This window comes from Bubalus bubalis, chromosome 1, assembly GCF_019923935.1.
Source record: "Bubalus bubalis isolate 160015118507 breed Murrah chromosome 1, NDDB_SH_1, whole genome shotgun sequence".
Lineage (NCBI taxonomy): Eukaryota > Metazoa > Chordata > Mammalia > Artiodactyla > Bovidae > Bubalus > Bubalus bubalis.
Genome location: NC_059157.1, coordinates 128,332,809 through 128,357,909, shown reverse-complemented (window position 1 = coordinate 128,357,909; position 25,101 = coordinate 128,332,809). Strand labels below are relative to the sequence as shown.

General features: G+C 50.9%; 3 protein-coding genes across 7 annotated transcripts in view; 1 reads left to right on the top strand and 2 right to left on the bottom strand.

Moving 5' to 3' along the window:
- Positions 1-109: 109 nt before the first annotated feature.
- On the bottom strand, positions 110-5,464 carry ALG3 (ALG3 alpha-1,3- mannosyltransferase). Its single transcript, XM_006056698.4, has 9 exons — positions 5,232-5,464; positions 3,270-3,369; positions 3,029-3,176; positions 2,759-2,919; positions 2,161-2,281; positions 1,522-1,727; positions 1,304-1,380; positions 574-718; positions 110-429 (listed from the first exon to the last, which is right to left on the bottom strand). The coding sequence occupies exons 1-9, from the start codon at positions 5,425-5,427 to the stop codon at positions 267-269; spliced, it is 1,317 nt and encodes a 438-aa protein (XP_006056760.3). The 5' UTR covers positions 5,428-5,464; the 3' UTR covers positions 110-266.
- A 135-nt stretch (positions 5,465-5,599) lies between these two features.
- Positions 5,600-25,101, top strand: part of LOC102404191 (endothelin-converting enzyme 2) — a 32,896-nt gene continuing 13,394 nt past the window's right edge. For 2 of the 5 annotated variants that reach the window (XM_044944091.2, XM_006056710.4), the window contains exons 1-3: positions 24,028-24,178; positions 24,432-24,518; positions 24,871-25,006. In XM_044944091.2, coding sequence (XP_044800026.1) covers positions 24,140-24,178; positions 24,432-24,518; positions 24,871-25,006 — 262 coding nt within the window. In that variant the 5' untranslated portion in view covers positions 24,028-24,139. Of the gene's footprint in view, positions 6,432-11,037; positions 11,322-12,017; positions 12,487-24,027; positions 24,179-24,431; positions 24,519-24,870; positions 25,007-25,101 lie in introns of those variants that run through there. The other 3 variants (XM_006056705.4, XM_025287380.3, XM_006056712.4) reach the window with 3 other exon arrangements.
- Positions 12,893-15,210, bottom strand: CAMK2N2 (calcium/calmodulin dependent protein kinase II inhibitor 2). The gene is made up of 3 exons (XM_044944098.2): positions 14,814-15,210; positions 13,850-13,921; positions 12,893-13,617 (listed from the first exon to the last, which is right to left on the bottom strand). Exons 1-2 carry the CDS (start codon positions 14,980-14,982, stop codon positions 13,851-13,853), a joined length of 240 nt encoding a protein of 79 aa, XP_044800033.1. The 5' UTR covers positions 14,983-15,210; the 3' UTR covers positions 12,893-13,617; position 13,850.

The following is a 25,101-nucleotide window of genomic DNA, read 5'->3' as shown; positions in this document are numbered from 1 at the left end:
TCTCGCCCCTCCCACCCTCTACCCCTTCCCCTCTGAGCTCTGTGCAGTTGCAGCAGAAGGGGAGAGAGCCACAGCCCCCAGATCCTATGCAATAAAGTGCCTCTTGGGACTGTCTTAATGAGTTCTTTATCTGCCACGTGCCTGTCCCTCACAGCTCGGTCCAGGCACCTCCACGGAGGCTGCAGAGGAGACTTGGTTTATTGGGAAGGGCAGAGTCCATCCCCATCCGGGGTCCCGAGAATGGACTGGAAGAGAACAGCTGGGTCTCAGTGGGCTTTCTTGCTGTGCGGGATGGTCTTGGGGAAGGGCTGGGGGCCCAGCCAGAGCTGCAGCAGGATGACTGCATGGCATGCATGCAGGGCAGCAGAGCTGCAAGACGTGGATGGGTATGTGTTCCAGGAGAGCTCGATGAGCCCCAGCACCAGCAACCTAGAAAGAAGGGAGAAGCTCTGGGTCTCATCCTGTCTCTAGACCTGCAGCTCTTCAGCTCCCCACTGCCCCTCCACGGTCATGGCCTTGGGATGAGGAGTTTCCCACCCCTGTCCTCTCCCCCAGGGTTGTCCCAGCCAGTACCTGAGCAGGTGAGTGAGCCAGCGGGCAGGCATGGCCCACAGGAGGTAGGGCAGTGTGTGGAAATACCAAACGTAGAACTGGTAGTGAAGGGAGCGGCTGAAGCAGATGCCAATGAAGTTGGAGGTGAAGAGGGTAGAAACAATCTGTAGGTGGTGGTCAAGGCCAAGGGCAGGAGCAGAGGGGTAGGGAGATTTCAAAGCAGGGGGGGACAAAAGTTTGGGGGGGGTCTAACAGCACCTGGCTCTGTAGTTCCTAGATACATACTTTTGGGCAAATTTCTGAACCTCTTTGGACCTGTTCCTCAGTCTGTGTGGAGGCAATAAAATCTAGAGGTGTAAGGCCTAGGGAGCCATCACTCACTAGCTGTGTGACTTTGGCAAATTACTTAACCTTTTAAAGCCCTAATTTTGTCATCTGTAAAATGAGGATAAAACAGAGTTTCTTGTGAGCTTTAAACATACGTAAAGCTCTTAAGACAGCGCTAAGCAGAGGGTGCTCCCTCATAATGGTAACTCAATGATATTTAGAATTAAGAATTAAAGATACTTAAATATGTAAAGTGCTCAGCACAGGGTTTGGTACAGAGTAGGAGTTCTACGAATGGACCCTGTAGCTATTACTGGAACCTCCTTTCCCTCTCCCAGAGCAGCAGCTGTCCAGGGTTAGTTGACCAGGACCCTATCTGCACCTGGAGAGGGCAAGACTTACCTTCCCATGACTTAAAGGATATGGTTGGGTGTGAGGGGCTGGGGTGGAACCTTCCTTTTGGAGGGATCCTTCAGCAGCGACAGGATACCTTCCCCTGTCCTGGGGAGAAACCATTGAGACAACTTATCAAACCGCCATAGTGGGCCACACGGAGCTCAACGTGTCCCCAGGCAGCCCCTAAGGCCTAGGCCTTTCACTCTTTCCCCCACGTCTGCCCAAGGAACTGCCCTGCTTTCTCACCTGTGCCACCTGCAGAGCGCAAAGAGCAAGAGCACGGTGAGGTGGGCAGTCAACAGTGCCAGGTGGAAGGCACGATGCAGGAAGAGGGCCTCAGGGAGAAAGCGCCAGTTCACTGTCCAGCGGAAGAGAAACTGGCGGCCAAGGTCAAAGGAGCGGGATAGGTAGCCGACGGGGTTCTTCAGCAGGAAGGGCAGCCCTAGCACCACCTGAGGATGAGTGTGACATCAGCAGAGCTGCCCAGGCTCACCCTCAGCTTCATGCTAATCACTGAGGGGAGGGGAGATAGGGTATAGATCCCAGAGGTTCCCTAATTGCCACTAGGAATAGCAAGAAAGCCAGCCCACCCAGGCAGACCAAAATCTTGGGCCAAAAAGGCCAAGGAAGGACATAATAACAGTGCTTTATATTTAAATTCATCTAGTCATAAATGTGCACAGCTAGAACGGTTCTCTGAGACCATCTAGTTCAACACCCTTGTTTTATAGCTAAAGAAACCAAAGTCTAGAGGTGGTGGCTGTCCAGATCAGAATCAACTCCAAAACTCTGTCCCCTGGCTTTGAAGATGTCTCAAAAACGAAAGGAGTCCAGACAGAGTGGCCGCCACTTCATCAGAAAGGGGACAGGGTAGGGAGGGAATACCTGAAGGACAGCACAGATGCCCAACTTGGGGAGGGCCCCACGGAAGCCAAATTTTGTGAGGAGAAGGAATAGTAATCCAGGGGCGAAGAGCAGCACACTCATCTTCACAGAGACTGCCAGGCTGGAGTGGATAGTGGGGAGGAAGAGTGAAGATCAGCTTCATCAGGGCCATGTACCCCTGACCATCACCACAGCAGCTCCCTGTTCCCTGCCAGCAAGCTCCAGGCAGAGGGTGAGCATTCATACTCAGAACCGCTGGAGGGGTTAAGGCAGCCTGGGAGGAGGCTGGGATAGGGAGATGATACATTGTCTCTACATTCAGGCTGAGCCGCAAATAATACATTGAGTACTTAGTAAGTGCAACTGACCAACTCCAACCACAGAAGCAGCCTGGAGGAAACAGGATAGGAAGAGGGTGGGGATAGGCGCCTGGGGATGGAGACTTTCTACACATCCTGGACTCGCAGGATTCGAGTGCGGCCCTTAACTGATCTACACTGTCTGGCCACTCCCTTACTCCTGCTGCTGCAGAAAACTGGGGAGAAAATGATGGAAATACAGAAAATGAAAGAAGGGTTCACAAGGGAGGGGTGTTGACCTGAAACAGCAGCAGCCCCAGCTCCAGCGCTGGGCCAGCAGGAGGTTGACACTGAGGAAGAGCAGCACCATGGCCACTGGATCATTGAAGAGCCGCAGCACAAAGATGGAGTGGACACGATAAGAGGCACAGCACATGAAGAAAAAGACGAAGGGAGGTACCTGAGAGGTGGGCACAGTGGGGGACAAGGTCAGCGCACCAACCCTGAACCGTCCCCACTCCCCAGCCCTCGAAGTTTGGGGGCCCCTGTTCCTGGTGGTGAGAACTCACCTTGCAGGTCTGGTGGTAAATCAAGAAGACAAGCAGCAAAGTGGCCAGGTAGAGCACAGCAAAGATGTGCTGGGCCATGCGGATGTCAGCGCCTCGGTCAGTGGCATAGTAAAGCCCCATAAAGATGTACACGAAGCCAGCTGGGTACCTGGAAGAGAGGGAACATGAGTCCAGGTCAAGCTACTCAGCCTGGCATCCAGTCAGCCCCTCCCATCCTCGCTGAACCTCCGATCCTACTCACACAAGAGGTCCAGTGTCACCTTGCAGTTGAGTGTAGTCATAGGTGCCATTTATGACGCCCTCTACCTCAGCCATGTAGGCTTTCCAGTCAATCTCTGTATCTGCAAAAGGACAGGAGGGTGTGGTTACTTTGTGGTCCAGAACTGCTCTGCCTCACTCCATCAAAGCACAGAGTTCCAGCTCATTCTTGGGATTTCTATCATAATCCCTTCTCTAACTGATCTATTCTCTGCATGAACCCAAGTATCTCAAAATCAAACATGTCTGTAATGGAACTCAGAACTTTCCACTCCAAATGTGGTCCCCTTCCTGGGTTCCATGAATGGCACCATTAACCTCTCACTTGCCCAAGCCACAAACCTGGGAAACATCCTTGATACTTCTCTTTCATTTCCAACCCTCAGTCACCAAGTCCTGCCTCTTCTTCATCCTAAATATTTGTCTCATCCTTCTCTGCTCAATTTGGGTGTAACAATCTCTAGCCTCAATGGTGCAATAGCTCCCTAATTAGGCTCCCAGCTTCCACTTTCACTGCACTACATTTTATTGTCCACCCTGCAACCAGAGAGCTCATCCTATAATAGAAACATCACATTTCTCTGCTTAAAACCCTTCAGTGATTCCCCAAGGCTCTTCGATAAAGACCAAGTTTTTTTATTATTTCCATTTTTAAAGAGAAAATTATGAATCAACGAGGTTAAGTAACTAGCTCAAGATCAGTAAGCTAGGAAGGGAAGAGTTGAGATTGGCACATATGGAGCTCTAAATTCTTTTTCTTGAGCTCTAAATTCTTAATCATCATACTATCTCCTTAACACAGCTTAGAGATTCCTTCATGATGTGAAATCTCATCTCTTAGTACTACCCTCACTTGATTTGTGTTCCAACTCTAATTATTTCATTTCTTCAAAGGAAGTGGACTTTCTTTCAATGGGAGCTCTTTGGAACAAGATTCTCTCCTAGAGTATAATCTGCCCCCTACCCCTTTCTCTCTTTCCTCAAGGAACTAGCTCTTATTGTTGGAAAAGGACTCTAGGAAGCCTTCTCTGACTCCTCAAGTCTGGCTGAAGTGCCCACCTTTGTCCATTATAGAACTTTGTCTAGTACCATTATGATGAATATAATGTAATGTAATTTTCTGTTAACTTATCTTTGTCCAGGTCTGCATACACAAGTAGGAAATCTGTCTATCTTTTTCACCACTATACCCTTGGCACCTAGTATGGTGTTTAGCCATATAATAAGCACTCAGCAAATATGTAGTGAACTAACTGTCTTTAGCAAGTAAGCTTGAAATCCAGTGCTTTCTGCCTGGAAAGGAGTGACCAATAATGCCGAACTGACTGTAACAAAATGCAATCACAGAGAAAATACTTCGAGACCTCAGAATTCAACAGATGAGGAGACTGAGACCCAGCAAGGGATGTGACGTGTCCAAAGCCATAGAGACAAGCAGTTGTTGCTGCTGCTGCTGCTAAGTCGCTTCAGTCGTGTCCGACTCTGTGCGACCCCATAGACGGCCTCCCACCAGGCTCCCCCATCCCTGGGATTCTCCAGGCAAGAGCACTAGAGTGGGTTGCCATTTCCTTCTCCAATGCATGATACTGAAAAGTGAACGTGAAGTCGCTCAGTGGTGTCCGACTCTTAGCGACCTCATGGACTGCAGCCTACCAGGCTCCTCCGTCCATGGAATTTTCCAAGCAAGAGTACTGGAGTGGGGTGTCATTGCCTTTTCCGGAGACAAGCAGCAGCAGCCATTAATTTAGACCCAGGTTTTATGGAGGAGATTAAGATCGAGTTTGGTTTTCTGTGGAGCAGACTTTGGATTTGGGTAAAAGATATTGGTCTGCAATTGATGGCTGAATGGATCAGGGGTCTAAGTTTGAGTTCCGAATGTGGGTCCCAGTTTTGACTGGGGGTTCGGTCTCCCTCCCCCTCCTCCCCTCCCCCTCGGCGCACTCACATGCCACCCTGTGAATGACCCAGAAGGTGATGCCCACCTCCGCCAGGCAGAGGCAGGCGGCCACCAGCAGCGTGTAGCGCGGTTCCAGCAGCAGTAGGCGCCGCTCTTGCCAGGCGCGCCGCAGCCACTGCCCGCAGAGTCCTGCCGCCCGGGTTGCGGGACCCTCCCGGCCGCGTTTCCGCAGGCCTGCCGCCATCTTGCCGGTGCGCCGCTCTTGTGGGCCCGCTACCCCGGAAGCCCGACTCTTTGGTACTTAGGTTCCGCTCCCAGCGCCACGTGTCCCAACGGACTGAGCGCAGAGTTGTCTGAGTCCTTTTTTACGCCTCGAAAATTTCCTGCTTTCACATCTGTCTTCTCTGATGGAGTGCACATTCCATACGAGCAGGACTAGTCTTACTCCTCAGTACATACTTAGCCCTGGGCGCAAAGGCGCTAATGTGAATCGAACGTTTGCCCAGAACAGTAACGTTACGTTTCTTTCTGACCGCGCCATGGTCTTCCGCACCTCCCCTCCCCTGCCCAGCATAACACTTCGCCCGTGTTGATATCTGCGTTCATGCCCGTCTTCCCTGGAGAGCAAGACCCGTGTTCGCACTACTCCCGCCACCCCTCAGAGCCCTCCGGGTGCTCAAAACTGGGAAGAAATGAATCTTTTATTAACATTCAGGCTTCTTAATGCAGAGAGCTTGTCAAACTGAAAATGAGGTGGGTAGTGACGACCCGGAATGTGTGACACCATGAGTGTGACTCTCAGAAGTCAGTGAGCAGTGCATCCAGAGAATTCAGCGTATGGACGATACTACTTTCCCACCCGGAAGATTCTTTCCCGAACGCTTAGCAGAGGACGGAAGTTCCACGTGTTTATGTTGAGCAACTTCAGATGCCGGGCGGAGACACAAAGGCCACGCCTCCCACATGCCACCATTCTCATTGGCTACATTGGAGCACCACGCCCCGCCTAGAGGTGGGTGCCAGTTGCCCTCACTGTCCGGCAGCCACAAGCAATGGCTTGTCTGGGGCCTTCCGCACAGGTGCCGGAGTTACCGGAGAAGAACTGCGGGTACCGCGAGGTCCAGTACTGGGACCAGCGATACCAGGGCGCTGCCGACTCTGCCCCCTACGAGTGGTTCGGAGACTTTTCTTGCTTCCGTGACCTCCTAGAGCCGGAGTTGCGGCCGTTGGACCGTATCCTCGTGCTAGGTGGGTAGTTGCGGGGCTGCCCAGTCCAGGTGGAGATGGTTGGACGGGCCCCGCCCCTTGCTCTGCTTGCCGCTCTCCGAGGACACTCCAGTCAGAAGTCAGGATCCAGTACCTTTAGAATCTCGGCAGTATTTCACCGGGGCAAACAGGAGCCAAGAGATTCTTAGTCCCGGGACCTTCAGGGGAAAGACAGTCTCTCTGAGTCTGAAGGTGGTAGGTGACCCATGACCCCGTTACGAACCCTGGGGAGGCCGCCTCGAGCACTAGCGAGTTCAGAGGACCTAGTTCAAGTCCCAGCGCTAGTTGACTGTGTGATTTAAGACAAATCATAAACTCTGAGCCCTGAATTCACTTCTAGGGACTGCGAATTCAAGTTGGATAAGGCACGTGCGTTCACCTTGAGCGGAATGCCTAGCGCTTTTCTGTTTGCGCCACTGGGTCATTGTCTCCTAGAGAGTTCTCTCTTGACTCTCCAGACTAACTGAAACTTGGTCCTCTGTCGTCCCGCTCCCCCTCTTCCTCCCCCGCGCCGTGTGTAGTGAGGATGAGGATAGCGCCCTCTGACGGGAGAGTGCAATCAAGATTGGTGTGATTGCCCAGAAGGGGTAGGGCTTCCCTGGTGACTCAGACAGTAAAGAATCCGCCTGCAATGTGGGAAACCTGGGTTCGATCCCTGGGTTGGGTAAATCCCCTGGAGGAGGGCCTGGCAACCCGCTTCAGTATTTTGCCTGGAGAATCCCCATGGACAGAGGATCCGGGTGAGCTATAGTCCACGGGGTCTCAAAGAGTCGGACACGACTGAGAACAGGATGGGTCTCTGAGAGATCCAACTAACCCCGACCTTGGAATTCTCTTCCACTGCCAGCCTTGAGGGCTCCAGTGAAGTTTGATTAAGTAACGGATTTCCTCCCAAAATCTTGATATTTTTAAAAGCATGTGTATGATTAAGTGAAATATTTCACATATGTGAGATATTTATATGTAAATACATGTAAAGCATAAATAATAACTCGAATGTGTGTATATACCCTACTCAGTTTGAGAAACAGAGCATTCTTCAGACCAGAAAGCGCTTAAGAACTTGGACCCTGGAGGCAGCCAATTATGTAGGGATCTTGGCACATGTAATCTTAGCTGTGGAATCATGAACAAAATCATGGAATTGTAGCTGTGGATCCTGGACAAAATACTTAAATTTATGTGCCTCCATTTTCTCAGCCTTTAAAAAAAAAAAGAGTACATACTTACAGCTTTTAAGATGATTGAGTGAGTATGAAAGATACCTAGAAAAATGCCCAACAAAATTAAAAGCCTTGTATATTCAATGTTTTCTGTGTGGGCCCCTAAAGCTCTTCCCCCCAGAGGTTAAAAACTCTCTTGAATTTTGTGCCTTTAAACCATTACATTTATTTATAGATTTAACATAGATCTATGTTTTTCAAGCTTTAGTGTAATAACCTGGAAAACTGGACTCACTTTGATTTTCTAATTCTAGGGATGGTCTAAGGCTGGTCCCAGGGATTTGTATTTTCAACAAGCCTGCAGGCTGATTCTCATGCTGGTGATTGGCAGAGAAACACTGCCTTAAATTCTGCCTGACTAGGAGGTATCCTTTTCTGGATAGAGGAGGGAAATGTCTAAAGATCAAAAAGAAAAACTTTCCAGACAGAATTCCTAAGATCTAAGAACAGGACCCACAGCTTGGGGAGTACCCTATGTCACATTTCACCTAAAAAAACACATCGAACACCTGATGCTAGGGAATGTGGTGGGCCCTTCCTAATTTATTTAATCCTCATGACAATCCTTAGAAGTTAGTGAAAAATATTATGAGACCTATTCTAGCTTCAGATCTGATCAGATCAGTCGCTCAGTCGTGTACGACTCTTTGCGATCCCGTGAATCGCAGCACGCCAGGCCTCCCTGTCCATCACCAACTCCCGGAGTTCTAGCTTAGGGTTCAGTAAATTTTTTCTGAAAACTGCCAAGTAGTAAATATGTTAGGCTTTCCAGGCTGTCACAACTGGAAAATGGTGATGGCTGCTGTAATAGTGTCTTCTCTCTGGAGCTACTGGGAAAATAAACTGAGATAATCCTTATAAAGTACTTAGCGAGAGACCCAGTGTTCAAAAACTGTTAGCTATCATTATTATTATTGAAAACGGGAGTCAGAGAGGCACTTTCTCTGGGAATGCTCAGAGAAAGAGGACCTTGCCTGAACACTTGTGTGTCTAGTCCCTGTGGCTAGGTTCCTCATTGCAGATGAGTGTATGTGGCTGCCCAGTTTTGCTGTCATTATACTTCTCTGGTTCTCACTTCTGGCTTGACTCCAAGCTCTGTAGAATCTTCTGATTATATTTTTGTCTTAAGTGTGTATTTCCTATAGAGACACAAGGGACTGACCAGAGGATTGACTGTCCAGACCCCATGATGGCTATTTTTCCTGTTATAAATTAGTGAACTGGTAATCTGGTTTATACTTCAGTCGCTTGGTGTTGGGGATAGCATTCACATAGCTCTGGGCTCCCATATGATGCATTCTTGGATCTTGGATCCAGAGCTCTGCTTCCCTAAGGCCCCACCTAGGGAAACAGTAGCTGTTCCAAGCCTCATCTTAGTTGTTAGTCCCAAGTCACTGCTTTGTGGGCATAAAGTGGCTCTGTGGTCAAGTTTTGTTTTCCCTCCATCTTTAATAAAGTTGTCTTGGAAGATGCCATTCCTGTACCAAAGGGGACAATGGGTCTGTCCACAGTTTGACAGAGCACTGCAGGCATATGAGGTCAGGTGTTGGGTGATGAAGGCATTGTGGGTCAGAGAACTTAGTGGGATTTCAGCCTGAACTGAGTTAGGGTCTCCTGCTCAGTCATCCTCACCTCCTGTCCCAGAGCCTGTTGTGGTTCCAGTGTTGGGAGGTACACATTAGGTTTTCCCAGGCAAGACAGTACTCTTCCTGTTTCCCAGAGTCTGAGGAACACAACAAGGGCAGCTGAGGACCAGTCAGCAGTATCTGGCATCTGTCCAGGTGCCAAGTTCTGCCTGCTAGATTAGGGCTATCCCAGCAGCTTATTTTGTGATCCTCTTAGGGAGGCAAATGGGGATTAAAGGCAATCTGATCCCCAGATCTGGGTATCCCCATGTGAGGCCACCAAGAACTGTCATCCAGGCCTGTTCTTGGTGATACTGACCACAAGAGGGCCTAGAAGAGACCAATAGATCTTTGAGGAAGACCATGCCCATTGGGCAGTAGGTCCACATCCACTCCTCTAACCTCCACCCTCCCTCCATCCCTTTGGGACTGCTTCCCAGAAACTTCCCACCAGAGTGTTATGATTCTTCAAGACTCTTGATTGGTTGTCAGTTCACCTGAACCTGTTAGCCCACCCACCTAAGGTGGGGGGACAGGGACTCTCCCATGTGCTCCTGCAGCCTGTCCCTATTGAAACACTTATCACATTATGAGGCAGTTGCCTGATTACACATCTGCTGCCCTCACCAGAGCATCAGCTCCTTAATGACAGGAGCTCTGTTCGTCAAGAGAACAACAATATGTGGTGCTCAAGCGTACATGAAGAAATTATTGGGTTGGCCATAAAGTTCGTTTGGGTTTTCCTATGTTATGGAAAAACCCAAACAAACTTTCTGGCCAATCTAATATAGGCAGTCATCTCCACTGTGTGTCCCCACTTAAGTTTCCCCTTCTACTTGTTGATTCTGCCTTAGAAACCCAAGTAAGATAAAAACCCCTAACATGAAGTCTTCCCATGGTTGATGTCATCAGAGGAGAGATTAGGAATTAGGATAATAGTAGTGTTATCCTGTTAATAATACTACATGCCAGTATTATCCCCAGGGCTTCCCTGGTAGCTCAGTTGGTAAAAAATCCACCTGCAATGCAGGAGACCCTGGTTCAATTCCTGGGTCGGGAAGATCCGCTGGAGAAGGGATAGGCTACTCACTCCAGTATTCTTGGGCTTCCCTTGTGGCTCAGCTGGTAAAGAATCTGCCTGCAATGCAGGAGACCTGGGTTTGATCCCTGGGTTGGGAAGATCCCCTGGAGAAGGGAAAGGCTACCTACTCCAGTATTCTGGCCTTGAGAATTCCATGGACTGTATAGGCCATGGAGTCACTAAGAGTCAGACATGACTGAGCAACTTTTATATTATAATATTGTCCCCATTCTGAGTCTGAGAAAACTGAAGTTGAGAGTTGAATGACTTACCAGGGCTTTATGACTAGGGATATCAGAACCCAAATCCTTGAACTTTTAAGTTCAGAGCTCCTACTCTTTGGGTGTTTTAGTTGTTAAATTTAGTGCATCACATCCTGTATGTAGGGTAGGTATTGTTGTCTTCATTTTTCTGGCAAGGAAATCCAAGTTCCTAGTATGTAAACAACTTGCCTTAGTCCACACAGCCAGGAGTGATAAAGCCAGGACATGTGCCCAGATCTGTACGACTCCCGGGCTCATGCTCTTGTACCATGCTGCTTCTCCCTCAGTACAGGAGCCTTTGGGCTTCAAGAAAACAGGCCAAGAGTGGATGGATAATTGCGGAGGTGAGAACCAAAGCTAACTAGACCTTTTGTCACCCACCCCTTCTCACCCCAGGCTGTGGAAACAGTGCCCTGAGCTACGAGCTATTCCTTGGGGGCTTCCCTGATGTGACCAGTGTGGACTACTCATCAGTAGTGGTGGCTGCCATGAGGGCTCGGTATGCCCACGTGCCCACGCTGCGATGGGAGACCATGGATGTGCGGGCACTGGGCTTCCCTAGTGGCTCTTTCGACGTGGTGCTTGAGAAGGGCACACTGGATGCCCTGTTGACTGGTGAACAGGATCCCTGGACTGTGTCCTCTGAAGGTGTCCACACTGTGGACCAGGTGCTAAATGAGGTGAGGGAGCAACAAGGGAAAGAGGGCTATTCAAGAGCTGGGGAGGGATTCCCTGATAGTCCAGTGGTTAAGATTCCTCGCTTCCACTGAAGGGGGCATAGGTTTGATCCCTGGTTGGGGAGCTAAGACCCCACAGGCCGCAAGGCCAAGAATAAATAAATAAATAAATAATATATATATATATATATATATATTTTTTTTTTTAAAGAGCTGGGGATGAAGGGTTAAGGTTTTAGGAGACTTGAAGAACTTAGAAGCCAGAGGAGGCATGGTTTGGAGCAAGTAGTGGGTCACCTTCAGGATTCTGGTTACCTGAAGGAAGAGGATGTTAAGCTGGGTCAAGATTATAGGGGGCTGGAGTGGCCAGGCTCCCAGAGGTTGAGGACTGGATACTGAGTTATCACAGAGATGAGGTTGTGGCCAGACCCCAGATAGGGAAGGTCAGCAGTTGAGAGGAAAGCAGTGCCCCCTGCATCTGACATCATTCCCATGCTCCTACCTATCTAAGATGTAGCCTGACACCCATGGAACAGCCAGAGGCAGAGAGGGAGCCTCAGCCTTTTGCCATGGAAAGCCCTGAGCTACTGGATGCAGGGTATAACCTGAGGTCTCACTGGGAGGGGATCTGGTGCAGTACTGACCTTTAAGAACCTGGAGGTGGGCTTCTCACCAATGGCTTCTCTATCTGCCTTGCAGGTGAGCCGAGTGCTGGTCCCTACGGGCCGGTTCATCTCATTGACCTCTGCTGCCCCCCACTTTCGGACAAGACACTATGCTCAAGCTCATTATGGCTGGTCCTTGAGGCATGCAACCTATGGCAATGGTTTCCACTTTCATTTCTACCTCATGCAGAAGGGCAAAGAGCTCAGTGTGGCCCAGCTGGCCCTTGGGGCACAGATCCTCTCACCCCCTAGACCTCCCACCCCACCCTGCTTCCTCCAGGACTCAGATCATGAGGACTTCCTCAGTGCCATTCAGCTGTGAGGCCATAAACATGGTCCTTCAGCCTCCCTTTCTGCTCCAGGCTCAAGTATTTGGTATTCCTGACTCAGGGCGGTCAAGTCCAAGGTGCTCACACCCCAGGGGCATCATGTCTAATATAGAGCTGATGGAAGCAACCCCACATGAAAAAAATACAGGTTCAGACCTCTCTTGGATTCCCCAACTGCCTCCCCCACCATATTGAATCACCAGTAATTCATCTCCAGCACAACCCTTCTGCATGCCAGCCAGACTTGGACACTTACATCCCTGGGGCCTGTTATTGACCCCCATCCAACCTAGATTAATTGACAGAAGGCTGCAGACTTTGAATCTAGATTGCTTCTGACCCCAGCTCCAGCCCCAACTCTGGTGACCTATCCTGCTTAGGTTGTATTATTACCCAAGGAGACCACACTATTATGGTGTTTCCAGGCCAGACTGACCTGACTTTTACTTGCCAACCCTTCTTTGCCAGTAACATGCACCTGAGATTCCCAAGTACCTTATCCCCTCCCTAAAAAGAACTGGAGCCGTTTGGGGCTGACTTCTTAGCAAACCAAAGCAGCAGCTACACACACACACACACACACAGGGAGGTCTGTGTTTATTCACACACTCCTGGTACAGTGAGGATGGAGGAACATTTACAAAGGACACCCCCAGGGGTTGAGAACATCTCCAGGGCCACAGGTGTCATCCAAAGATGCAGTGCAGCCCCTGTTTGGAATCCTAGGGGCAGGACGCAAAGGTCCAAGGTAAAATCAGACCTGGGCCCTTGGAAGGTGATACCTTGAGGGGAGGAGGTTTGCCAGAGAGCCGCCTGGAATCAGGCATGGGCAGACTGGTCATGTGGTTGGTTACCATGTTGGGGGCTTGTCCCATCCCAGCCTCAACATCCATCCTTTCTGCCAGGCGCAGAAGAGCGTGGCCGAGACCATGGGGGGCAGGGCATGAACCATGAGGGGAATTAGTAAACAAAGAGTCGGATATAAAAATACAAATGTGCTGAGGAAGTCCCTTAGAAAGAGGCTGAGGCTGGGGTCACGCTAGACAGGGGTAGGGGTGAGGAGCGGCTGGGCTCAGAGGGGTGGGAAGCTCATGCAAATACGCAGCCAAACATCCCTGGCTGCGCTCGAGGTCCGACACCGGCAGGCAGTCGGTTTGCAGACCAGACCTGCCGGAGAGGGGCGGGGCAGGGGAGCCGTGCGGGAGGGGACGGGCCGGGGATTGAGGGCCGCGGGTCTCTGTCCGTTCCGGTGTGCGGGGTGGGGCTGCGGCCCGAGGTTCTAAAGTGCAAGAGCGCGGCGGCGGGCTCCGGGCCGGTCCGCGCCGCCGCTACCGCCGCCGCCGTGGTGCTGAAGCGGACAGCTCCGGAGTGCCTGGCGGCGGCGGCGGCAGCGACTGCAACCCAAAGGCGGCGCGGCCCTGCAGTCCCCGCCCGCGGGCGCCTGGGCCGGGGCGGGGGGCAACGGCAGCCGCATCGCCGGCCCGCGCTCCTGGCCGCCGCGGGGCTGGGCCCGGAGCCCGCCGCCTGAGCCGGCGCGTCTACACTCCGGACGGCGGCTTCTCCCCCATCCCCTTCAGCACGTCGTCTATCCGGTCATCCTCGATCACCACTGCGCAGGGAGAAAGCGCGTCAGCCGCGCGGCCTCGGGGGGCAGCGGCGAGAATTGGGCCCCGGGTCCTCGCGCCCCACTCAACTACTGCCCGTTGCCCAGAGACGCCCCAGGGACCACTGTGCTACAGTGCCCTGCCCATCTGCTCTTTCCTGCCGATTCAACCCAAGGCCGACCCCCAGCTCCCATAGACCCGCTCCTCTCTTTGCGGAGGAACGCCCCTCTTCCTAAGACTCCAGCCGTTCAACCTTCCAGTCCAAACCCTCCCGCTGCCTGAGCTCTCCTACTTCCGAGCTGATCGGAAAGCTTTTGCTCATGGGATCCCCCTCTTCCACCCTCCCTTCAACAGGATCCCCTCCTCAACTCGAATCTCCATCTATTCCAGCCCTCTCCCCAACCTAACCTTGTGGTTTCAACCCCTCTTCCGATCCTGGCACCAACAGAGCCCCTTCCCCATGCAAACAACCAGGACAACCGAACCCCCCGCCCCCCTGCCCACTCTCCAATGGGCATCCCTCCCCTCGCGAAGATTCTTCCGTAGCATACACCGACTCAGCGTTTGATCCTGTAGAAGCGGCCAGTCGCCCAACGTCCCCACTTCAGGCAGCCCCGAATGCCCTGGTCGGCCCCTCCCCCTCGCCCGTGTGCCAAGGCTCTACTTCCAGAGGTGGCGAGCATCGAATCCGGGGCACTGCGTTCCCAGGAGAGGGGAAGAGGGGGACACAACACTGCAGCAGGGACCACCCTCTACCCGCCACCCCCCTCCCCCAACCGCGGCTGGCTGCGCTGGTCTGCGGCAAGAGCTGAGGGCGCTTGGCGGGGAACTGCAGCCGGGGGGCGCCCGGGGAAGGATTTCTGGGTCAAGCGGCGACTTCGGGTCCCGGCCGTGTACCTCTCTTGGCTCGGCCGATCTGGCCCAGCTTGGGGGGTCGCTTGGCTTGGTTGCCCGCGAAGAAGGAGTTGGTGTCCTGCAGGCGACAGCTGAAAGAGAGGTCAGAGCCCTCGGGGTCGGCGCCGAAGCGGCCCATCTTGTCCTCGCTGTAGGGCAGGATCTCGGACATGGCGGGCGCGGGACTGCGGCGGGGCGCGGGCGGCGGGCTAGCTGCCGGACCGGCCCTCGCTCAGCAGGGGAGCCGGCGGAAGGATGAAGTCATGCAGCATCCGGGGCTGCGGAGCCAAGCGGGGCCTCCTCCCCCGCGCCTCCGCCTCCCCGGCCGCTGGGCAGGCGGCGGCGGCGGCGGTGGCGGCGGCGGGGACCGGGCGGGGGCGGTGCGCGGGGGGCGGGGGCGGCGGCGAGAGCGGAATGACGATGAGCGCCCTACTGCCGCAGAGCGGGGCGGGCGGGGCGCGGGGAAGGAGGGGCGGACACCGGCCAGGGGTGGGAGGCAGGGAGGCGGGCCGGGGGTGGGGTGGGGTGTGTGTTTGTGTGTGTGCCGGGACCCGAGCGCCTCCGGCTTTCTGCGGAGATACGGGATCGAAAATGGGAGGGTCCTGCCATTGGCGGGATTGGCGCCTGGGCGAACCGTATCGGCCACAACGGGTGCAGGATCTGGCGGGGAGAGGCGGGACTCGGGGGAAGGCAGGAGCGACCCCGGCATGCGAGGGGCGGGAGGAGAGTCTTGCAGACAAGCTCTGAGATGCTTCTAGAGGCACTGGGAATTGGGGAGCGGGTCGGGGCCGGAAGCAGGGCCAGCATTCGAAGCTGGGCGGACACCGGAAGCGTGGCGGGGGGAGAGTCGGATACGCGGGAAGGTGTGCGGGAACCCGCAGGACGCAGGAATAGCTCAGGCCAATGGATGGTGTCCCCACCTTTGGCGCGCTCTCGTGTGGGATTGCTCTTCGGGTCTGAAACTGTTCATCTGGAGTCTGTTTCTGTGACCGCCCTCTGTTTCTGTCTGTGCCTATTTATTTGTCAGTCTACCTCGACGTCTCTGTGTCTCTGCCTTGGTGACCCATTTCTTTTTGTGTCGTAGTCTTTGTCTACGTCTCTCTTTTTTAAAATTTAAGCTATAATATTTTGAGAAAGACCTTTGCCTTACACAGCAGTAAAAAATTATGTATTGTACATTGCATGAGTATGTGACCAACTCTTTGCGACACCAGTGACTACTTGTAGCCCGCCACGCTCCGTCCTTGTAATTTTTCAGGCAAGAATACTGGAGTGGGTTGCCATTTCCTACTCCAGGTGTCTACGTCTATCTCTTAAGTGTCTCTGTTCTTCTATATCCATGCTTGGGCTCTTGTGTGCCCCTGGTGGTACTTGGGGACCTCAGGAGCTGGGAGAACCGCAGGGCGCGGCGGGCGCTTTGAGCCCGAGTTTCGGCGCCAGCAACAGGGCTGGGGGTGTAGGTCTGCCTTGGTGCGCGCGTGTCGGCCCAGTTACCGAGACTCCTCCAAGGAGAGAGCCGAGATTAGTGCCGAAACTCGGGCTCAAAGCGCGCGCTGCGCGCTGCGGTTCTCCCAGCCCCAGAGGCCCGCGCTGCGCTAGCAGTGTAGGAGGAATGAATGACGGCGTTTCGGTGGGGGGGGCGGGGGGGCGCGCTGGCTGCAGGTGACGCGGGGAAGCCCGGAGCGCCTGAGGACGCGACGCGCGCCGGTGAGTCCGGAGGTAGAAGGGGAGGGATAGAGGGCGTCTCCGCCCTGGGTGCTGGGGATCACGTGACAGTTCTCGCCGCACCGAAGACCACGCACCCTCGTCTCCCTCCTCCTCTGGCCGTCAGCGGCGGCGTCACCTGCTTGCTGGCGGGCTGGGGCTCTGGCGCAATCTCTGGCCTTGGGGGAGGGAGGTGTCGCACATTCGGTGACAGTGACGACAGCGCTGATAAGGATAATAACCATCCGAATAATAATCCATACTCAAGGCGAAGGGTTCTCTACCGTCGCCGAAGCCCATTTCCTCTTTCCCTCTAAATCACATAGCTGGTGAGGAGCCTAGTGCTGGGTCTTCTTCCTCCAACAGTTGTTAGTTCCAAGGACACAAAGGCGAATGCCATCATGGCTGCTCTAGGACGAGGCTCGGGAGTGCCAGAATTGCCTCTGTACAGCCTCACTCAAGACCAAAGACTTGAATGAAATTAAAGTTGTTCAGTCGTGTCCTACTATTTTTGACCCCTATAGTCCATGGGGGAGAAGGCAATGGCACCCCACTCCAGTACTCTTGCCTGGAAAATCCCATGGACGGAGGAGCCTGATAGGCTACAGTCCATGGGGTCGCAAAGAGTCAGACACGACTGAGCGACTTCACTTTCATAGTCCATGGGATTCTCCAGACCAGAATACTGGAGTGGGTAGACTCGCTTCTCCAGGGATCTTCCCAACCTAGGGATTGAACCCAGGCCTCCCGCATTGCTGGTGGATTCTTTACCAGCTGAACCACCAGGGAAGCCACCTGTACAGCCTCACTCAAGACCAAAGACCAAAGGCCTGTCCCTATCAAACCCTCCTCTGCTGTGTCCTGGTCTCTGGGATGAGGGCTGGAGCTGGAGGTGGAAGCCCTGCTGGGTGAGCAGAGTTTCCAGACCTGTAAGGACAGGAGAAGCTGGAGCTCAAGGTTACTAGGGGAGAGGCCAAAGAATTCCATCCCTACTGGAGGTTGTTCAGCCCTGGGTTCCAATCCAAGCTCTACCACTTCCTATGTGACCTTGAGCAAATAGTTTTCTAATTGACCCCACAATTATTTTTTTTAATTAGTTAATTGGTACTCATAACATTTTAGGGAGATATGGAAAATCACACAAAATATTTCATATATACCATTCCAATCTTTTTCTCATGTATTTGTATAACATGCATACATACTTCGCTGAGCCTCCATGTTCTAGTGTGAAGCCTAGAGATGATAGAGCCTACACTTACAGTTTTGTAGAAGAACTTGTTTTAAGGTGAAGTGACTTGTCTCAGGAGGTAATGCACTGCCCCTACCAAAAGTGATCAAGGGCCCCTCTGGGTTCTTGCCAAGAATAAGATGAGAGCACTGGGTGGGGAATTGAAACATTTCTGGTTTCTCCTCTCAGAATGAGAGAGAATGGAGGAATAGCAATTTTGGAGTTTATTTGGTTAGTTCCTTCTTAAATAATCTTACTTCTGTAAGACACATGCTGCATTGTGATTATGGCAAAAGACATAAGTGCAAAATTGTAAAGATATAGTAATACATGATTCAGCTATGTTGTGAAAATTTGGAGTGAGTTCATTTTTTTAAATAATTTTATTTATTTATGGCTGCACTGGATCTTCACTGCTGTGCGTGGGCTTTCTCTAGTGGTTACTCTCTAGTTCTGTTGCATGGACTTTTCATTGTGGTGGCTTCTCTTGTTGCAGAGCACTAACTCTAGGCACAGGGGCTTCATCAGTAGTTGTGGCACTTCTCAGCATGTGGAATCTTCCCAGAGCAGGAATTGAACCCGTGTCCCTTGCATTGGCAGGTGGATTTGTTAACTAATGGACCACTTGGGAAGTCCAGAGTGAGTTCTTTAAATTATGATACTCTACTTAAATCTGATGTTCTGCGTCCCTGTCCATGAGATGAAGATTCATTTTCACAGGTAAAGTGAAGTAAAGTTTGTTTGGATTGTTCTGACAATGCATTGAATTTCTTTTGAAAGCCCTTCAAAACCTACTAGTGGGGAATCCATACGTTCTCAGCAGAATAATATGCCTTTTGACAGTTGAGTATTAATGACACTTTTATTTAAGCGGAAACCGTAGGCCTGTGTAGTGAGCTGGACAGGGTCTCCCCTAAAACTTATGTCTACCTGCAACCTCGGAATAGACCTTATTTGAAAATAGGGTCTTTGCAGATGTTAATTAGTTAAATTAAGCTAAGGTCATACTAGATTAGGGTGCAGCCTTACTGGTGTCTTTGTAAGAAGATGACAAATGCACAAGACATATACACGCTTGGGAAGGCCTTGTGAGGAAGCAGAGATAGGACTGGTGTGGCTGCAAGCCAAGGAACACCTAGCATTGCTAGGAGCCACAAGAAGATGGAAGAGGCAAGGAAGGATTCTTCCTTAGGGCTTACTGAGGGAGCATGGCCCTGCCTAGATTTTGGACTTCTCACCTCCGGAACTGTGAGAGAGTAAGTTTCTGTTTTTCTTTTTAGTTTTTTCTTTGTTCTTTGTTTGTTTTCTGGCTGCACCCCAAGGCATTAGTTCCTTGACCAGGGATCAAACTTGCTCCTCCTCAACTGGAAGCACAGTGTCCTAACCATTGAACTGCCAGAAAATTCTAAGTTAAGTTTGTAAGTTACAAGTTTCTGTTTTAAGCCACCCAGTTTGTGGTACTTTGTTACAGCAGTCCTATTAAACAAGTACAATGTTACAAGTATTTTGGGGTCATCCTTTTACATCTCTCATGATCATGTCTCTCCTTCCTTAAGCTCTCTGGGGACCCTTTGCTCTCACCCTGTCCCTCAAAGAAAGCCTATACCACGAAGGTATTTCTGGGATTCTTCTTTTTAGCAGAGGCTGATAAATCACAAAAAAGAATGAAGCAGATCTGTGTGGATTGACATGGTAAGATCTCTAAGACCTGTCAAAATATCACCAAATAGCAAGTGTAGAGTGTGATTTCACATGTATGAAAAAGTATACACACATACCTATGCACACTTACACACACATACACAGTGTATTTAGATAAGTAAATACATGTAAAAGAAAGAAATATATACCAAACTGCTGCTGCTGCTACTTCTAAGTCACTTCAGTCATGTCTGACTCTGTGCGACCCCATAGAAGGCAGCCCACCAGGCTCCCCCATCCCTGGGATTCTCCAGGCAAGAACACTGAGTGGGTTGCCATTTCCTTCTCCAATGCGTGAAAGTGAAGTCGCTCAGTCGTGTCCGACTCTTAGTGACCCCATGGACTGCAGCCTACCAGGCTCCTCCATCCATGGGATTTTCCAGGCAAGAGTACGGGAGTGGGGTGCCATTACTTTCTCCACCAAACTGCTAATAATGGTTATCTCTGAGAATGGTACAGGGATCCTGGCAGAATGAACTTCATCTTTTATTCGATATACTTCTAGAGTATATTACATTTGCAATAAAAGAGTTTTAGTGATTTTTTTTTTAAAAACTTTTGAAACCAATGATATAGTCCATTTATCAAACATCACACTCTGACCTGAGACAAATCAGTTGACTTAAAAAGAGATTCGTGGTTAAGAGCATGGAGTTTAGATTCAAAGCAAGAATCTTCCTTCTCCTTGATGTGTGACCTTTTTAGGTATGTTATTAAGTTTCTCCCATCTGGACAATGATATTGGTAGACTCTATCTTACTGAGTCATCATGAGGATTGAGTAAGTTAACATACATAAAGTGCTTTGGTAGTGCTAGATAATAGAATTGTTAGCTCTTATGCAGGAAAGCATAAAGAAGTTAAAAGTAACCTCATCATTAGATACATTGATTAACATTTTGTTGCATGTCCTTTCAATCTTTTTTTTAACCTATGCTTTTATACTTTTTTGCTTCACAAAAATGAGATTTTATAATTATTTCTCTCTCCCACTTAACTCTATATGGAGACCATTTCCTGATAGTATTAACTCTTTTCCATCATTTGTAAATGATGGAATGTTTGGATGTGTGTATGGATGTTTGATTTATTTAACAAGACCTCTACCTTTGGACATTGAATCCCCTCCCATTTTGTTATTATAGATGGTGCTGAGATGAACATATGGTATAGGAGAAAAACGGCCCAAATATTTTGTAGCTCTTCCAGTCAAGAAGTAGACTCTTTTTCTCCATCCCTAAATCTGGGTGTGATCATTTGACTTGCTTTTCTCAGTGGGGACCTTAGCAAATTTGATGCCAGTAGAGGCTTGAAAAGTGTTTATGTACTGGGGCTTGCATGTTTTTGGTTGCTAGGAATTCTGATACCACCATATGAAGAAGCCTGGGCTAGCCTCCTGGTGAAGGAGAGACCACACAGAGACTGGGCCCAGTCATCTCAGCTGAGGCCCAAATATGTAAATGAGGTCATTCAGCTAGGCCATTCAGCTCCTGGTGAGCTGACCCAGACCTGAAGAACCATGCAATCAACCTACTGAACATGAAAAGTAATAAATGTTTGCTATTTTAACCCATTAAGTTTGGGCAGTCTGTTATTCATTCAAAGCTAATTGATACAAACATGCTATAGATAACATGCTTATTCCTAGAACAATTTCCTAGAATTCGACTTTCTAGGTAAAAAATTATGTACACATACCTGTTGATTCATATTGCCAAAAAGACTATGTCAGTTTATAAGCCACCAGCAATATATGAAGAGGCTTACTTTCCCCATCTTTGTCAACACTGAGTACTAATGTGTGTGTTATCTTCATGACTATACGGTTCTTATAAGTTAACACATAAAACATTTTCCATTCCTTCTCAATTCACAATCAATTTAGAGAAAAACTGACCTCATAAAATTAAACTTATAGGAAAATAAGAGCAGAAAATAGAAAAATAATAGAATGAGAGGATAAAACAGTCAAATATTATAAACACAGAGGAAGTAAAATAGAGTTATATAAAATAGAAGAATCTCCAAGCCTATGATACATAAGGCACTTAACATGTAGTCAGGAATAGTTGTGAACCTGATGAACTATCTGGGTTATGAAAGAGGCATGGAAAGGAAATATCCATTTAGGCCAAACCTAGTGAAACTGGAAATACTGTATGTAGAAGTACCAGCCTCTTTCTTACGTGGTTGCATTTAATTTTCACAGCAATACACTGAGTAGAAACGATCCCACCTTGATGAAGAAGAATGAAAGGTCAGAGCTTTCAAATAAAGATTATATACCTGATAAAGAATGGAGCCCAGATTTGAATCCAGGTCTGTTTGGCTTGAAAACTATGTGCTTCCCCTTATTCTTCCAGAGAAGATGTAGCAGAAGACTAGCAACTAATGTTGGGAGGAAGTATGTCCTCCTTTTGATTCATATTGCCAAACTGCTCTCCAAAGAGGAGTCAGATTGCCTGGCTTTGAATTTGAATTTCAGCTCTACTACTCACTAGCTGTGTATCTCAGCCTCTCTATGCCTCGGTTTCCTCACCTACAAAATGGCTTCATAAGCCATTTTGTGTGCCATGAAGATAAATGAGTGTGTTGATGTAAAAATACCTGGAACAGTGGCTGGCCATGGCACAGTGCTATATAAGCTTGCTACTTACAGCATGGTATTACAACAGCCATGGGACTATTTCTATGAGTCTGTTGCTGGAAAGTCCTTATACAGAAGTTTGCTTCTACTCACATGGCCATGTCATGGTGGGATTTTCTATATGACAGGACTGACCCTGTGGCCATGTTTCCCTCCATCCAGGCTTGGAGGAAGTGGGAGAGGTCAGCAATGTGATGCCACATAGTCATCTTATTGAACATGAACTCCAGAGACTTGTCCCGTGTGGACAGGAGAAGGTTGTGCTGCTGCAGACCACAGTGCGGCTGGATGAGAAAGTTCCTTACTCAGGGAACCCTTGATTAACCTAGAACCCATGTTCCCATCTGGAAAACAGAACAGGCTTCCTCCAGCCATACAATTCTCATTTCCACCTATAGGATTTTAATAATAACTACACCAACAATAACAATAGCAGCGAGAGTACCCTTTATGTGCCAGAAATTGTCCTAAGAATTTTACAAGTATTGTTTCATTTAATTCTCACCACCATCCTTTGAAATAGGTACTATTCTTATTTCCATTTTACCAGAGAGGAAATTGAGCCTGGATCCAGAATCTTTCATCCTAACTATGACACTGTACTGCCTCTTATTTGAGAACATGCAGTTTTGGGGTGAAAAATGCCAAAAGAAAGAAATCCAGCAGTTTCTCAGTCGTACATCATCTACCCTTTCTTAGCCACAAGAGCATTTCAAAATTGTTCGAGATGCTCACAGCAAGATGTTTGAGAACTGAGGTTAGAGTCAAGACACGGGTGTGGATTTGCTGCCATTCCAAGCCTTCTCAGGTCAAATCCGAGAGAGGTGGGATGAGGATGAGGCACTTTTAAAAAATTTGTGTGTTTTTAAAAAAAAAAAACAACAAACGACCAGACACTCTTCAGTGAAGCAGACTGCAACACCACCAGGCCTGATTAAGGAATGACAATATGGAAGGCAGATGGCAGATGCATAGACGCCACACTATTGCCTTTCAGTTAAATATTGCTTGGTGTTTTTTTTTTTTTTTCTTGTAAACCTCCCAAATAAAGTGGTTTGCTTTTCTCAAGTTAGAAGTGTTAGCTCGTCTTTTCTTTAAATATCTGTCATGGCTGCTTTTTTCCCTGCCGATTTGTCACCATCTGTAACCCTCCCTTTGTGAGATGATCTGATGACAACAATTATCTTGGAAAGTAAAAGTGCAGTCTTGAAGCAGCGTGTAAGGGTGGACTCAGAGTGTGCGCAGTGTGTGTATGCTGCCCAAGCACTGTGTGTGTGTGTGTGTGTGTGTGTGTGTGTGTGTTGACTGTGTGTCCGGAACCTCAGGGCAGAACACACGTTGTCTCTGGGTGCCTGGTAAGTGTATACCTTTTGTGTGAACATGCAGTCTGTGCGTGGTGTTGTGTGTGTGTGTGTTTGTGGACCGTGTGTTGGGCTGAGTGCCTGCCTGTGCACTTTGGGTCTATGTGCTCCCTGTATAGATACGGTGCTGACACCCTGAATGTGGGTCACCTCGGGCGTGCTGCTCTGTGTGTGTTGGCTGAAGAGGGGCAGTGCGGACAGCTGGGGGAAGACGTTCCCCTGAGAGCGTAATTTCTCAAAGGTGTTTGAAGGGGATGGGGAGGGCCTGCAATTTCGGGGATTGAGAAGGGTTTTCGGTCTGGGTCAAAGAAATGTAAATTAAGGGAGGCTTGCAAGAGGGTGTTGCTGGGATGGGGTGCTGACCACAAAGCGGGGAGGGAAACTCGGAGCTTCTGGAGGGCGGGTGGCTCTGGCTGGGTGCAGCTCTGTGGGGCGGGCCGCGGGAGCCAGGACCGGGCGCCGGACTGATGGCGGGGCGCGGCCGGCGCGCTCCTCCCCTCCCCCACCCCTACCCGGAGCGCCGCGCCGCGGGGGGAGGGGGGCGCCGGCAGGCGGGGGCGGTGGCGATGGCGGGCGGCGGCGGCGGCGGGGGCGGCGGCGGCGGGGGCCGGACCCGGGCCGAGGCCACGGCTTGGGCGAGAGCCAGCCGCCGGGAGCCCTAAGGTGCCGCCGGCCCCGACTCCAGCATGAGCGTCGCGCTGCAGGAGCTGGGCGGCGGCGACAACGTGAGTGCGGGCCCCGGGCTCCGGGGGAGAGGACCAGGGGTGGAAGGAGCGGAGGGGCCCGCGGCGTTGGGAAGCGGCTCCGGCTCGCGGACTAACTTGACGGGCGGGGGTCGGAGGGACCCAGGCTGGCTGGAGGGAAGGGGCCCCGCACTTGAGGCAGGAGGGGCCCGGCCGGGCGAGGGGCGCCGGGGCAGGGCCGTGGGCGCGCAGCCCTCTCTGCCTGACCTGGGTCGGCGCCCCGACTGTCTGGCAGATGGTGGAGTACAAACGCGCCACGCTGCGGGATGAAGACGCTCCCGAGACCCCCGTAGAGGGCGGGGCCTCCCCGGACGCCGTGGAGGTGGGCAAGGGGGTCTTCCCTGTCTCACCAGGCCCCCCAGCCCTGGCATGACGCCCGGCACACCCAGGAGCTCTCTGGGTTGCCCTGGAGGGTCACTTGCCCCCACCTCAGCTCCATCTCTGGCCTCTGCGCTAGGACTATGGGTGAGGCGACTCTAAGCCATGACGTTGCACAAAACAGGCTCAGGGCTCAACTCAGCCTGCCTCGTTGCCCCTGTGCCCCGAGTTAACCCTGTTAGCAGTCTTTGCTCCATGGCTCTGGAAACTGCCTGGGCCTTCACCCTCCAGGAGGACTTCTGTCGTCCGGTCGCCCACCTGAAGCTTGCTACTCCAGGTCCTCCTCTGTTCCCCAGGCGGGATTCCGGAAGAGGACCAGTCGCCTCTTGGGGTTGCACACCCAGCTGGAGATGGTCTTGGCTGGTGTCTCTCTACTGCTGGCTGCCCTGCTTCTGGGTTGCTTGGTGGCCCTGGGGGTCCAGTACCACAGAGGTAGGTACTCCCACTCCTGTCACTAGCCCTCCTAGCTGTGGGGACTCTGGAGGCTGATGGGAGGAGACCTCTGCCAGCTGTCCTCTGGGCTCCCA

Excerpts from the sequence above, each read along its gene's own strand:
- CAMK2N2 (XM_044944098.2), bottom strand. The coding sequence starts at position 14,982 with ATGTCCGAGATCCTGCCCTACAGCGAGGACAAGATGGGCCGCTTCGGC. Across the intron at positions 13,922-14,813 it reads GATCGGCCGAGCCAAGAGAG|TGGTGATCGAGGATGACCGG; the intron begins GTACACGGCCGG and ends CTCCCTGCGCAG.
- ALG3 (XM_006056698.4), bottom strand. The coding sequence starts at position 5,427 with ATGGCGGCAGGCCTGCGGAAACGCGGCCGGGAGGGTCCCGCAACCCGG. Across the intron at positions 1,381-1,521 it reads GCGCTCTGCAGGTGGCACAG|GACAGGGGAAGGTATCCTGT; the intron begins GTGAGAAAGCAG and ends GTTTCTCCCCAG. Across the intron at positions 430-573 it reads TGGCTCACTCACCTGCTCAG|GTTGCTGGTGCTGGGGCTCA; the intron begins GTACTGGCTGGG and ends CCTTCTTTCTAG.